This window comes from Bos mutus, chromosome 23, assembly GCF_027580195.1.
Source record: "Bos mutus isolate GX-2022 chromosome 23, NWIPB_WYAK_1.1, whole genome shotgun sequence".
Taxonomy (NCBI): Eukaryota; Metazoa; Chordata; class Mammalia; order Artiodactyla; family Bovidae; genus Bos; species Bos mutus.
This window is the reverse complement of record NC_091639.1, coordinates 37532913-37547316: the sequence shown is the minus strand read 5'-3', so window position 1 is coordinate 37547316 and position 14404 is coordinate 37532913. Positions and strand designations below refer to the sequence as shown.

The window sequence follows — 14404 nt, the reverse complement described above, 5'->3', positions numbered from 1 at the left end:
CCTAAGGAATGATTCTGCTTTGGAGAAAGAGATTAATATGAAGACACACACATATACACCTATTTATAGCCATTCTCACAGTCTACTATTAATGGGACAGACAAACACAAGTACTAGACATTCAGATACTAGCTTTTTTTTAGCGGGGGTGGGGGAGTGTTGTCTGTAGCTCACCATCAGTACAATGTTCATTCAGATGATATTTTCATTTTTGAAGCCTTACTAACATATCCCAAGTTCTGAAATGCAGTATATGAGCCTTGACTGTAGAAATAAATTACCAGCTGTCTCATAAAGGACAACCTCATTCAGTGCAAGGCAAATGCTAGCACGGAACAAAAGTAAATAAAGATGGCTACATATGCTCTAGTCTGCAAGCTGGAAAGTTGACAGTGATGAAAGAAGCAGAAGAGGGAAAAGATTAAACATGAAGAACAGCTGCCACTAATAGACTATCTGACTACTCAAGCAGTTTGATAATACAGCACAGCAACAATGCTAATTAAAATTGCTGGTGTGAAGACTTAGACCCAGAGATCTTAAAGCTAAAGAAACAATGGCAGTCCAAGCAATCCACTCCTCTGCTATCATATAAGGTCATACTAAACTCAGGTCAAGAGTAAATGGCAATGTTCTACGGAAACACATGGTACTACTGTTATGCTTAATAATGAGTCTCTTCTTCTTTTACTTGTAAATTTACTAAAAGTTCCAATTCCTTCTGCATTTGTTTCACTGCTAATAAGCAGAGATGTAGTTGTTACTATTATGATTATTGTTATTAATTTACTTTTTATTTCCTCGAGAACCTTCAAACAGTATATGCTACCTAAACTGAATATCTTGTAGGTGTAAAACATAAAAGGAATATGTAGTTCATATGAGAATGAAACATGAACAAAGTCTTCCTCATTTCCATCCATAGAACGTCACTTATATCTATCAAAATTCTCACATGTCTTGGGAGCCCACATATCTTCACAGAACAAACTACTCATTAAAGGTTAGGGCAGGAAGGGGGAAAGGATGGACTGGCCTTTTCTGACAAAGGAGGAGGGCTCAGTGATGTGTTTTCAGTGAGTAGAATAAAAGAAAGGGGTTTTAAAAGGGTCAAAGGGAGAGCGGGAAGAGAAGCTTAAATGTCTGACTTCACCACCCCTCTTAAAAGGGCTACTTCATCCAACTGAACTAAAATAGACCACCACCAGTTATTAGAGAATCACCCAAGGAAGAAAGAATTTCTACAAGTGACCTCTGGTTACCCTTCAACACTGCAGCCCTTCCAAACAAACTGGCACCAAAATAAATGTAGCCAAGAAGAATCTAACATTTATATCTTATGATTTTATTTCAATTTTTCATATAATTTTCTGTAGACCTACTTATGTGGATATAATTTGATTCTAAAGTATTTGGGAAATACATTTAGTCCAGTTGTGCCTGAAAAAGGGAAGAGAAATGTAATTCTCCAGTTTTACAGATGCTTCCAGAATTCTGTCTAAAGATGGATTAATCTACAGTTACTCAGCTGCAGAATATTACTTCTATTCCACAGACTTTGTATATGAACTATTAAATCCATTAGATCGATAGCAATTCCTCCCACCTACTCTTAAAGAGCTGATTTAATGAGAACATCATTTTCTCATTCAAGGCTTTCTTTCTTAAGGGAACACAGTCCTGTGTGAACACAGTCAACATTTCCTTTCACATCGACAACTTCATATAAACAGAGCCTGAGGCAGGGCAATGAGGCAAAATGTTCGGTGGTAAATACGCGAATTTATTTAAAAGACACTGTTACGGGATTTGAGCTTAAAACTGGACTTAACTTACAAAGGTTAAGATAAAAGAAAACCAAAATTAACCATTTTCTTCCTCAAAAACTCTTCAAATGATACAAGCACTACTAGCATCACATTATTGGAAAAGGAAGTGTTATTTTCTTACTACTAACTATTCACTATTAAATATTTCAAAATACTCTCTTTCCACTCCCCTTCTACAACAAAGAGATAATAGTGGAAAGAAATGTACCCTTTTGTCCTTTCTGGACCTGCATATTAATAGAGATGACAGGGATATTATTGTCTGTTGTCTTAGACAATAGAAGCCATGGAAGTCTCAAGATACAGTCACTAGCACTAAGTTCTCTCTTTCTCCTCTGAGCCTTTATACATTAAAGCACAGAATAAACCATAAAGTACTACTTAACACACCAAAAATTAAAAATGGAGACAGAGGGTGGATCAATGTGCATTGTCTCACAAATATAGTTTCAAAGATAATTGGTAATGTTCTCTTTTTCCAAAGAAGTGAGGGTTAAATATAGTCGTTCTGCACAGAGACTGATGATCTTCAGGATGTGTAAATTATACATTACAGTTACATAACAGACTAAATCACAGTCATCAACAAAAGAACATTTGGCACAATTCTTGAATTTTTATGACTCTAGCTCATAAGCAGAGCATCAAAAAGGAGAAAATATCCCACCTTACATCAGCCTTACAAGTAGCCTCACAACTCACAGCAAGTAAGAAGTATCCGAGGTGAATGGAAGAGAGACCATCATCTTCTCTGGACTAGAAAATGGTGGTGAGCAGGGGTGCGGAGCTTTTATTTTCAGGTTATCTTAAATAAAGCACATGGTAGTCATTTCATTAATTTTTTAAAACAGGAAGAAGAGGGTCAACTAACTAGATATATGTAGAGCTGTGTGTTTTAAGGTCACCTTATGTCCCTAGGTTAAGTCAAGACACTAAAGTCTGATGAGAGAACACAGATCCTTTCAGAACACTTTAAAAAAGCTGAATGAAAGTGTTAGTTGCTCAGTCGTGTCCAACTCTTTTCAATCCTGTGGAACCTGCCAGGCTCCTCTGTCCATGGGGTTCTCCAGGCAAGAATACGGGAGTGGATTGCCATGCCCTCCTCCAGGGTGTCTTCCCAACCCAGGGACTGAACCCACATCTACTACATCTCCTGCATTGGCAGGCAGGCTCTTTACCACTAGTGCCACCTGGGAAGCCCTCAGCACAAACCAAAGACTGGTGAAACATCCTCATGCTTTCAGTGCAGTTCAATGGGCTCTGCTGTGCCACAGTTTCATGCCAGTGCCACTCACTTTAGGCAATTCAGAATGGGTCAACAGCACTCAGCGCCATTCACATGGCGGGAATGGCCAAATGCTTGCCTCAGTTCCTATGACGACACAGAAGCAGAACTATCCTCAGGCTTATTAGATGCATCCAATTAACATTCATCTCTGACAAACTCATCCTGTAAGCTCCCACACCAAAACAGCTACCATTACTCTATTAAGCAATCATAGTGATTTAAGTAAAGCATATTAATGGGAAAAAGCAAAGAGATCTTAACCCAAGAAAACAAAAGAAACACACGAAGAATGCAAAGACCAAAGCAAAGATACAGGAAAGATACTCTTTCCTTCATCCCATCAGATTGTGCCTCTTCCACCACCAATTCAACAGGATTTTTTTTCTCTGCACTCTGAACAAAAAGCAAAAATTGCTCTCTTTGAAAAGAAGCTGGCCTGGTAAGAACACCTAGAACTCAAAGCCAATACTCGGAGGATGTCCAAGTGTCTGGAGATCCAAAGAACCCATCAGTCTCTATAAACTTGGAAAGACTGGACAATCCAAGAGTGCCCAGAGCCATTCCACTCAGCCATATCATATTTTGAGATGACTACAGAGAAGTCAATGTTGACCTAGATCCACAACAACCAATACCATGTGTTCGAAGCCAAATGGTTGGCTTTGAAACATTGCCAACACTTCCTATAAGAGATTCCAAGACCAGAGAAAAGTAAAACATTTCATAAGGTGATGATCTTAAGCTTTATAGCCCCTTGAATAGTAAAAGCAGTCTCTGGCTTATTTTCTGAAACTAATGTTTCCAAATAACTAAACACCAAAGTAATGTTATGACAAAAATTTCAACCGTCTTAGGTATAATGGGACACAAACTTGTATACTTTCTCAGATACCTGCAACCACCTCTATGTGTGTCTGTCTTTTTCTTTCTCTGTTGGTATCTCATCCAAGTCACTTTGGACTTAGATGAAATACACACTGAGGGCATGGATCTAGCATCCTGAGTGGCTGCAAAGGGTCTGGATGATGCTTGGGAGTACAGAGGAGTTAGCTCCCCATGGGATAAATCTCGATCGGCTAGGACAGGAGACAGGAGGAAACCAGGCAGATAAATCTCCCCCCTGCCCCACCCTTTTCTTTCTCTTTTCCAAGGACTGAGTGAGTGAGTGAGTGAAGTCGCTCAGTCATGTCCGACTCTTTGCAACCCCATGGACTGTAGCCTATCAGGCTCCTCTGTCCACACGATTTTCCAGGCAAGAGTGCTGGAGTGGATTACCATTTCCTTCTCCAGGGGATCTTCCTGACCCAGGAATCGAACCCAGGTCTCCTGCATTGCAGGCAGACACTTTACTGTCTGAGCCACCAGGGAAGCCAAGGACTACTCAAATGTAATTCCTCACTGCAACCATTTTCATTTCCTTTCAGAGAAATCCTGTAGGCAAGTGAACACACCTGCTGAAAGACCTGCTATTTCTTTTCACAGCTTGTTGTGAAGCAAGAGCTAGTTCTGTATCAAATCAATTTCTTTGCATCATTCCTTGTTTCTTTTCCTTTTGCCCTGCAAAAGATCTGACCTGCAGCTTTCAGATTTGATCTGCACTTTAATCCTTGTCTCAGGGTCTGTATGTCAAAGAACCCAGGCTTAGATATTAGTCTTACAAAAACTAATGTCAGATGAAATTAAGATGCAACAGTTAAAACGCACGTTTTCAAAATACAGTAAGAGACAAAGACAGATAAATCCCAGGAAGAAGTGGAAAAAAAATTCAAGTGCCTAAAATGTAAAAGACTGGGGTCAATAAATAGTATAAAATGTCACCAACAGAGAAAGCATTTAGACAGCAACGAGAATCAAATACAGGTATTTTTTTCAATGTGTCCAATGACCACCAACTTCAGAGGACAAGATCAGGCATTTTCATTAAGTAATAATGCTGTGTTTCCTGTGGTCATGTATGGATGTGACAGCTGGACTGTGAAGAAGGCTGAGTGCCAAAGAATTGCTGCTTTTGAACTGTGGTGTTGGAGAAGACTCTTGAGAGTCCCTTGGACTGCAAGGAGATCCAACCAGTCCATTCTGAAGGAGATCAGCTCTGAGATTTCTTTGGAGGGAATGATGCTAAAGCTGAAACTCCAGTACTTCGGCCACCTCATGCGAAGAGTTGACTCATTGGAAAAGCCTCTGATGCTGGGAGGGATTGGGGGCAGGAGGAGAAGGGGACGACAGAGGATGAGATGGCTGGATGGCACCACTGACTCGATGGACGTGAGTCTGAGTGAACTCTGGGAGTTGGTGACAGACAGGGAGGCCTGGCATGCTGCGATTCATGGGGTCACAAAGAGTCGGACACGACTGAGCGACTGAACTGAACTGAATAATGCTGTGTAATAGGTGCTACCTGTTGCCTACACAATCAATCTACCTTCTTTCTTTTCCTTCCTTCTTTCTTTCTAAGAGTCCTGATTGCATCAGTGTCCACTCCTCTCCCATGTGGAAAGGGGAGAGATGACCTATAAATGGGTAAATTTTGATCAGAAGTCACCATGATTCCATTATCTTCACAAGTAACTGATTTGAGTTTGTTAACATCAATGAGTTCTAGCCAGTAAAATACAGAGGTCAACTAGACGGCTTTTGGGAAAGGTTTCTTGACTCTTGAGGGACAGAAGGGAAGAAATATTATTATTGCATTTAGATTTAATGCCTGGACATGGACATGTAACAGTCACCCTAGGATTGTGAAAGAATATAGTCTAAAGACAAAACTGACACAGAAATGATGCAGAGCCCAGACAGAAAAATTCTAGGTTCTTGACAATGTCATTAAGCCACAAATTAACCAACCCTGAAGCTGACCAATATCTAGTTTTACATACAAAAGTATACTTCCTGATTATTTAGCCTCTTTGAGTGAAGGTTACTATTACTTGCAGCTAAAAGCACCTTCACTGGTGCACAGAGAACATAGCTGGTTGGAGAATTTGAGTATTTACCATCAATGCCACTATATAAGGAATGAAGTGAGATTTGAAAAAAAAAAAGTGGTCTTTGCCCTCAAGAGTTTACGATCTGTTTTTTTTAAGACATGCAAAACATGTGATACATCAATTAAAGAAAAAAATGATGAAGCACAAGTACATAGAACAAAAAATCATCACTGTGGGACATTAGAGCCAACATTCTAAAGGGAACAAAACCAACCTGCACGCTTTTTGCCCAGATAAAGGCACGCTGTCTAAGCTCCGTTAGTGTACTGCGGCTTCCAGGGAGCTCTCTCCAGTAGGCGTCTTTAGTTCTATCTGCCCAGCACTCTCTTACATGTTCAAAATGTTGCTCCCCTCATTTTGTGAGGTCAGAGTGTCAAACCCAAGGTGGGCTAGTCAGAGCAATTTCCTGGGATTTCTTTAAATCTTAAGATCATAAAAAGTGATAAAAGGTTGAGCATTCCAGGTGTATGGATTTATCAAAAGTCAGCAAATGTAAACTTAAAGATTTGTATATTTCTTTGAATGTAGATTTTATATCAAAAGGAAACATGTTTTTTAAAACGGTGAATTCTTAGTTAATAATAAGCATGCTGAAGCATTTAGGGGGAAGTCTACTAATGTCTGCAATTTACTTTGAAATGGATTTTTAAAAGCTGCATAGCAGGATTGATAAACAAACAGATATGTGATAAAGCAAATGTAATAACATACTTACATAGCAAAGCCTTTTGTTTGAAAAACTTTGAAAATTTTTCTGGGGGAGAAAAACCAAAGTCCCAGTGCTGGCAATGCTGTGAGCTATACCTCAGGAGGTATCTGTGGTCATATCTCCCAGGGCATGGAGGAAAACTGTTCAGAAAACAAACATGCAGGAAGAACCAGAACAAAATACAGAAATGACTTGATCATCAACAAAAGAGAAATGGTGAAAGTTATGGTATATTTGATAATATGAAATAACACTCAATAAAAATTTTAAATGAAAATCCCACAAAATTATATATATATGTTAGAGTAATATACATATATAATACATACATACATACATAATATAATCTTAGAAAAAAGCTACAAGAAAATACTAAAAATCGTCAACAATGGTTATCTCTGGGTTTGGGACTATTAATGTCAAAATTATACTTTATTTTCCAAGTTTTAATTAGCATATGTTACTTTTAGAACAATCAACAAAGAAGTAATTTTTTAAAAATTCACTGCTATTAAAAAAGATTTTTTAAACTATATCTTATGGCTTGCTTCCCAGGCACCATTTCTACCATAAATGTTCTGAATCTCATGAATGTCTGAAATCTTCTATTCATTCCTCAAGGCTTGGGAAGCAGGAGCCCAATAGTTAAGATCATGACCTATGAAGTCAGGCGATCTTGGTTTAATCCCCAAATGCCCTTACAAAATGTATGTTTTTGGACAAGTTAATCTTTCTTGTCTTAATTTCTCCATCTACTAAGTGGGGAAATAGTACATACAGGTTTATCTGGAAAATAAATGAGATAACACATGCAAAACACTTAAAATGGAGCTTGAACCACAGGTAGACGTTAACCATCGTTATCATCCTCATCAACACCTTGTCTGATGATCTTGTTTCCTACCTTAATAACAGAATTTTACTCATCAGGCACTATAGACTCACCCGTTTTCACTGCCTCTGTGTTTTTACACCTAGCCTGCCTTCTTCCTTTCAGTCATACCTTTATATATATTTCCAAATACCTTCTAAGTGTCCAGCACTGCCCCAGGCACAAGATACCACTGCCCAAGAATGTGGGCCTCCTCTTTTCTGAAGTTAAGCCACAGGCTCCACCTGATCTCTCCCACTGGCTCCAGCTCCTCGCCAGCTCATTCGACCTCCCCACCAGTTCACTCCATCTTCTTCCCCCAAATCTTTAATCTTTACCTCTCCACTGGTTTCTTGCTCTGCCTGAAAATCTTCATTAGTACCTACTCGTGGTAGTGGTGCACGTTCAGTCAGGTCTGACTCTTTGCAACCCCATGGGCTATTCTGTCCATGGAATTTTCCAGGCAAGAATATTGGAGTGGGTTGCCATTTCCTTCTCCAGGGGATCTTCCCAACCTGGGGACTGAATTCCCGTCTCTTGTGTCTCCTGGACTGGCAGGCAGGTTCTTTATTCTTTACCAGCTGAGCCACTGGGTAGAGTCACCATATATTTCTTCTTCCTTTAACATCCATAGTTCTCAAAGAAAAGTCCTAAAATCTGATTTCTTAAACTCCACTGAAACTTTACTTACCAAGATTCCTAATGGCCTTCTTACTGCCATATGCAATAACTGTTTTAGGCCTCCTTCTGTTTGTTCTGCTACTTCTAACACTGCTGACTATGCAGTCAGCTTGCAAACTCTCTTCTCTTCTTTAATGCAAGTTGTTAACACCATCGTGGTTTTCTCACAGTTCTTTGGCGGTTCCATCAAATTCCCTTAAAGCAGATGTTCCTCAAGCAGGAGATCCAGCTCTTCCTATTCTCTGTCTCAAAGATCTTGACTCTCCCCATTGCTCAATCACTAGCTCTAATGAGATGACTGTTGTATTTCTAACTCCAGTTTTGACTTCTCCCCTGAGTTTCAGTCCATTTTCAACTGCCTGTTATGCATTTCCAATTGGACTTTCAATCTAAGCATGCCACCCGGAAAATGTGATATTTCACCCATACACTACTCCCTAATCTGATTTTCCCTCTGTAGTTAAAGATAACAAATGAAGGGAGAATACATCCTAGGTAAGAGAAAACTTCTCAAGAAATAAAGGCAGGCAAAACCTTTCAATTTTCCACAATGATGTCTCTTACAAACATCTCTTTCTCACCATTTTTCTTTTTCCACCCCATTTCAGGCCTGTGCACTGGCTGCAGTGTCACCTGCCACCACTCTCACCATCTGCCTCCACCAATCCAACAAACTACTTCATAAAAAGATTTTAAAAATGCCTATTACCACTCATGTACCTACCACCTACAAAGATTAAATCCAAATTCCTGACAATAACATTGAAAGTCTCTGAGAGCCGGGCCTAAGACTGCCTCTCTTCCCAGCACTGAAATCCTTATGTTTCAGACGACTCTGAGCTCACAACCATTCTGGTCAGTGTCTGCTACACATCTCATACTTTCCCACCTTGCCTGCACAAGCCCCTCCACTCCTATAAATTATCCAAATTCCATCTCTGCCTCAAATCTTAGCTTAATCCACCACACAATCTTCCAACAGCATTTAGGTATACAGTGTTTTTCACTATTATTATTACATCATGCTTTCTATGTACCAGGCACTGTTCTAAACACTTTATATATACTAATTAATCCAAATCTTACAATAATGCTGTAAGATGGATACCATTATTATCTGTATTTAACATATGGGGAAACCGGGGCACAGGAAGACTAGGCAATTGTCTAGACTTACAGCTTGTGAGTGGCAGGCCCACAAATTACATCCAGGCTGCGTGGTTTCAAAGTCTGTGTTCTGCTGCCTATCTGGAATTCTTTAGCAGTTTTGTCTGTACTGCTCATTTATTAATAAGCTACTTTGAGACATCTATTCAATTATGAGGAGAATGATAAGACATATTTAAGTCTTTTCCCTTCAGCTAGATTAATCACTTAGGTAAACCTTCACTACCGAGGTTTCTCCAGTTACTAATCACTATCAATAAATATTAGCTTATAGATTTGTTAAATAAAAATACAAGAATGGACAGAAATAAGAGTATCTAGCCGAGATGTTAAAATTCTGAGAAGTAACTTTAAACTGTTTCCAAGAATAGAAGGTTTATTTTTTTTAAAACTGGCTATTGGGGGTTTTTTCATTTTCCTATGGTAAAACAAAACCATAAAGATAGAATGTCAGGAAAAAACTTCTAAATGATTATACATCATGAAATGCTATAAGACAGGATGAAGAACTTCTCATCTTTAGGATTTCCAAGAATAAAAAATGCCTAGGAAAAATTATATAGTCTTGCCTGAAAGTAGAGAAACGGATTCTTATTAGAATAGTGAGCACATAACAATGCTTAAATCAATGTTTATTTAATAAATGCATGAGCTACCTTGATCACAAAATTATCTAAGTTGTCTTCTACAGAACATAATTTTTATGCAGAGCTACATTCCAGTAAGTCCAACGTCATGAGTCTTCTGAAAAATGTACACATTTTCAGAAGTTCCACCCATTTGGAAACTAGTTTTAGTTTTGGCAAAGCTGATATTCATTTTGATAGTATTTGGGCAAATTTTTTAGCTATTTCTTAAAGCCACTTTTGCTTGATATACGATAAAATAAACCACAAAGAGGTAGTTTCTGCCCTCTAGCTAAAATTTTCAAGACTCATAATAAGACATGAATCAACAGAGATCAGAACAATTAATTCTCTTCTTCATCCCTCCTTTTCTGTCTCTATATGGAGTGGCAGTAGGTATCAAACAAGAGCAAGCCAGCTAAATCTGGCATCTTGTCACTGTCCGGGAAATCAAGTCCTTAGAAATCAACTCATCCTTAGTGAAATTAAGACTGAAGTAGTCACCAGAATGATTTTTGTGTGTTAGTCGCTCAGTCCTTTCTGAGCGACTCTTTCTGAGTCGCTCTGTCCATGGGATTCTCCAGGCCAGAACCCTGGAGTGGCTTGCTATTCCCTTCTCCAGGGGACCTTCCCAACCCAGGAACTGAACCTGGATCTCCTGCATTGTAGGCTGCCTGAGCCACCAGGGAAGCCCAGAATGATTTACTCATTTACAATAAAAGTATTTTGTCACACGGGTGAAATAACATATGCTGGCACAATAAGCACATCCCATCCCTGTAGATAAGCCACTTCAATATAAGTCAAAATCATAATCAGAAACTAATTTCCTAAAGAAGGAGGGAATATATCACTATGATTTCCAACTACTTTTTTTAATCATGAGAAATCATTTTTATAGCAATCAGAAATATCTACGGACTGCATGACTGGTGCATTTTCTCTATGTATGGAGAACTGCCTGGAAATCAAAAAGGTGTTTAATGAGTCTGTGCTCCAAAACAGAGAGGCAGGATTCAAATGAACAATAGCATCAAACTGTACCAGTCTTACTACCGGCACTAGAAACAACCACTCACCTAAAAGGGCTTAGATATGCTCACCTCAGTAAATTTCTTTTTATTATCCTTCCACAAGTGGTCAACAGGCCTTCTGATAGACATATTTTTAAAAATATATAAATATTATCAAAGACTTCTGCAAGGCAAAAAGTGATTCTATCAATATCTTCTGATTTTGCAGATCTAATGTATCAAGTTAATCTTCCATTTCAACAAAAGGGCAAGCAGATCTCTTTATTCTTTTTGAGAGGTTGGAATTGGGGAGAGACAGGGGAAAGTGCTTCACTTTGAACTGACACTGAATTTTATGTTATAAACAAAGAAAACATTAGATATAAAATGAAGTGGCAGGACTTTCCTGTTGGCCCAGTAGTTAGGAATCCACCTGCCAATTCAGGAGACATGGGTTTGATCCCTAGCCAGGAAAGAACCCACATGCTGCAGAGCAATTAAGCCCATGTACCCCAACTACTGAGCCTGGGTGCACCTAGAGCCTGTGCTCCACAATGAGAAGCTACCACAATGAGAAGCCGTGCATCTCAACTAGAGAATAGCCCCAACTCACTACAACTAGAGAAAAGCCTGTGCAGCAATGAATACCCAGAACAGCCAGAAATCAGTCAATAAATATAATTTTTAAATAAATTTAAAAAATAAAGCAGTAGACCTTCAAAACTTGTTCTTCATCCTTCAGCAAATTTTAGCTGATACACAGCAACCTAACTGAGACTACATTTTCCAGCTTCCCTTGCCGGTAGGTATGATCAGTAGCTAAGTTCTCACCAACAGAATGTGAATGAAAGCAATGAATTATACTTCAAAGCTTTGGTCTTTATGCACTGGGTGTACACTCCTCTGCTACCGTGGAGTTCACCAGAGGAATCACAGAAGTCACATGCAAAGGCTGGCAGAGCCACTTTGCCAGCTTGCATCCCACGAGGTCATAAGGAAGAGTGCCTATCAGGCCTGGACTGTTAAGTGACAAAACAAATTTTATCAAAGTCATTGGGTCTCTCTGACAAAACAGCTTAATCTGTATTCTTATTGATAGAGATATGGATAAAATTAAACATCAGAACTGCATATTAGACCATATAACCACTCTATGTAAATTCATAGCACTTAGGTACACCTTTAGCAGAGAATGTCACCCAGTATGTATCTATTCCTACATATTTGATGCCGAGGAATTCATTGGTTTCTTAAGATTAAAAAAAGCAATGATTGAGTCCATAGTATTAAACTCAAAAGACAAGAAAATTATAAATACTTTGGGGAAATTAAGGGGTTTCTGAGGAGCACATGTATTGTCAACGCTAATATAAAAAGCAAATGGGAGTGGGAGGAGTGGGAGAGATGATAAAAGTATTCATTCTGATTTTAACTCTGAAATCCAAGTACATTTTAGGAGTGACAAGTATTATCTACATCATTCTTTTTAACATTTCTTATATATAAGCAGGAGTAATTTTAATATCTATAATTACTAGCTACATCGCTTTTTAATCTAAATTTACTAACTTCAGGGCCTTTTGTTTACCAACTCTCTAATCACTTGTATCACATTTAACAGATATCAACTATTAATGTCAACAACTAATGTACTTCTAACTGTTCGTATCTTAACTGAATATTACCAACATCATCCTTATTTAAATATATTTATTCCTCTAGCCAAATGAACTCAGGGTTAACACTAATTTCCAAGATGGGTAGAAGTTAAGTAAAGAATCTGAGACTCTGGTGCCTAAATTCCTTTAGGACAGATGGCTGGTCTTCAAAGAATTTACAACCACATGACTGTTCCATTCAAAAATTATATTGTGCCACAGCCAACTCTGATTATTTATGTTAACTGAAGGCAGAAGCACAGATGATCAAAAACATTCTGCAAATCACTTCTAGTTGGCTTTGAAATATCTATTAATTTTTTTTAAGAGATTTATTTGATTATCTTTTTCTCAGGATAATACGAAAAATGACTTACATTCCCTGGGTATGAGCCAAATGACAGGAGCATAACGGGTGGTTGGACCAATTCAATGTGGGTATAAAAACGCACCACAAATAAAATGGAAAGCAGACCAATTATAAGAGATAAATGAGACTTGACTACAGATATTAAAAATAAGATATTTTAAAACACGATTCTGTATTAGGCTCTGTATGGAATTAGACTTATAGAGATAGAGCTAAAGAGAAAATCTGTGCTATATTAGAGTTCACAAGCTCAGGGAAATAAATATTTCTAGAAACCCCTTGGTGGTTGGACTACCAGTCTTAAAGGTTTCTCACACACTAAAGGACAGGGATGTTAATACTATTAGTGCTTTGCTCTATTTTTTTAAGTATTTCAGTACACGATATTTATCAATTAGTAAGGAAAAATAATAACTTTACAATGCAAGAAACATGGCAGACAGCGTACAATACAAGAGATCAAATTAACATCACCAGCAACGAGACATGCCAACAAGTGCTTTACTCTTAAAAGTTATTAATACCTACAATGACCAGGACACATGGACCATGTGCATTGCTAGACATGCTCCAAATTTCAAAATGGATCTGAAATCCCTCAGAAGTCACTAGTATAGCAGGGGCGTCAGCACCAAAACAGGAGGTGCACGGAAAAGAAGGACTTTTCCCTCCACTGCTTCTCTCCTGGGCCTGTGTGTCTAGAAACCTTTTGACTTGGGTCAAATTCCATCTTCTGATTTTGTTCAATGCCTAAGAAATTTCTAGCATTTAATAAGTGCTAAGTAATAAGACACACAGTGGAGGCATAATAAATTAACATGAAATGCTCCACAGTGGGGCCCACTTTATGGATTATGCTAGTAATCCAGGGGCCATATTTTTGAAAAATAGATTTGTATTACAATAAACCTTATTGTATTACAACAGATTCACTGACTTACAGCGTGTTGCACACTTTCAAATCCCAAACCTATAAAGCATTTATTTTTTATTTAAGATTTATAAAACCATGTCCATCTTAAGATGCCTCCAGGCGTTCATATGATATAAAAGCAGATACAAAATTCTAAGAAGAAGAAAAGCCAGGCTCTGTTCAGATATGCTTTTGTTCTTTTTTAAAGCACTAAACAAAAGCCATATGTCTAATACCTGAAGGTCAACCCAAAGGGCCAACTTTATAAAGATTTATAAAATAAAAAAGTCTA

At 38.3% G+C, this 14404-nt stretch overlaps 1 protein-coding gene across 4 annotated transcripts in view; it reads right to left on the bottom strand.

The window, feature by feature from the left end:
• The window catches only part of BTBD9 (BTB domain containing 9), a 410406-nt gene that overhangs the window by 305668 nt on the left and 90334 nt on the right, over window positions 1–14404 (bottom strand). For 3 of the 4 annotated variants that reach the window (XM_070361346.1, XM_070361347.1, XM_070361348.1), the window contains exons 7-8: window positions 6820–6953; window positions 2532–2634 (exon numbers count right to left, since the gene is read on the bottom strand). The exons of the other annotated variant lie outside the window; for it this stretch is intronic. In XM_070361346.1, coding sequence (XP_070217447.1) covers window positions 2532–2634; window positions 6820–6953 — 237 coding nt within the window. The remainder of the gene's footprint in view (window positions 1–2531; window positions 2635–6819; window positions 6954–14404) is intronic. 4 annotated transcript variants of the gene reach the window in all.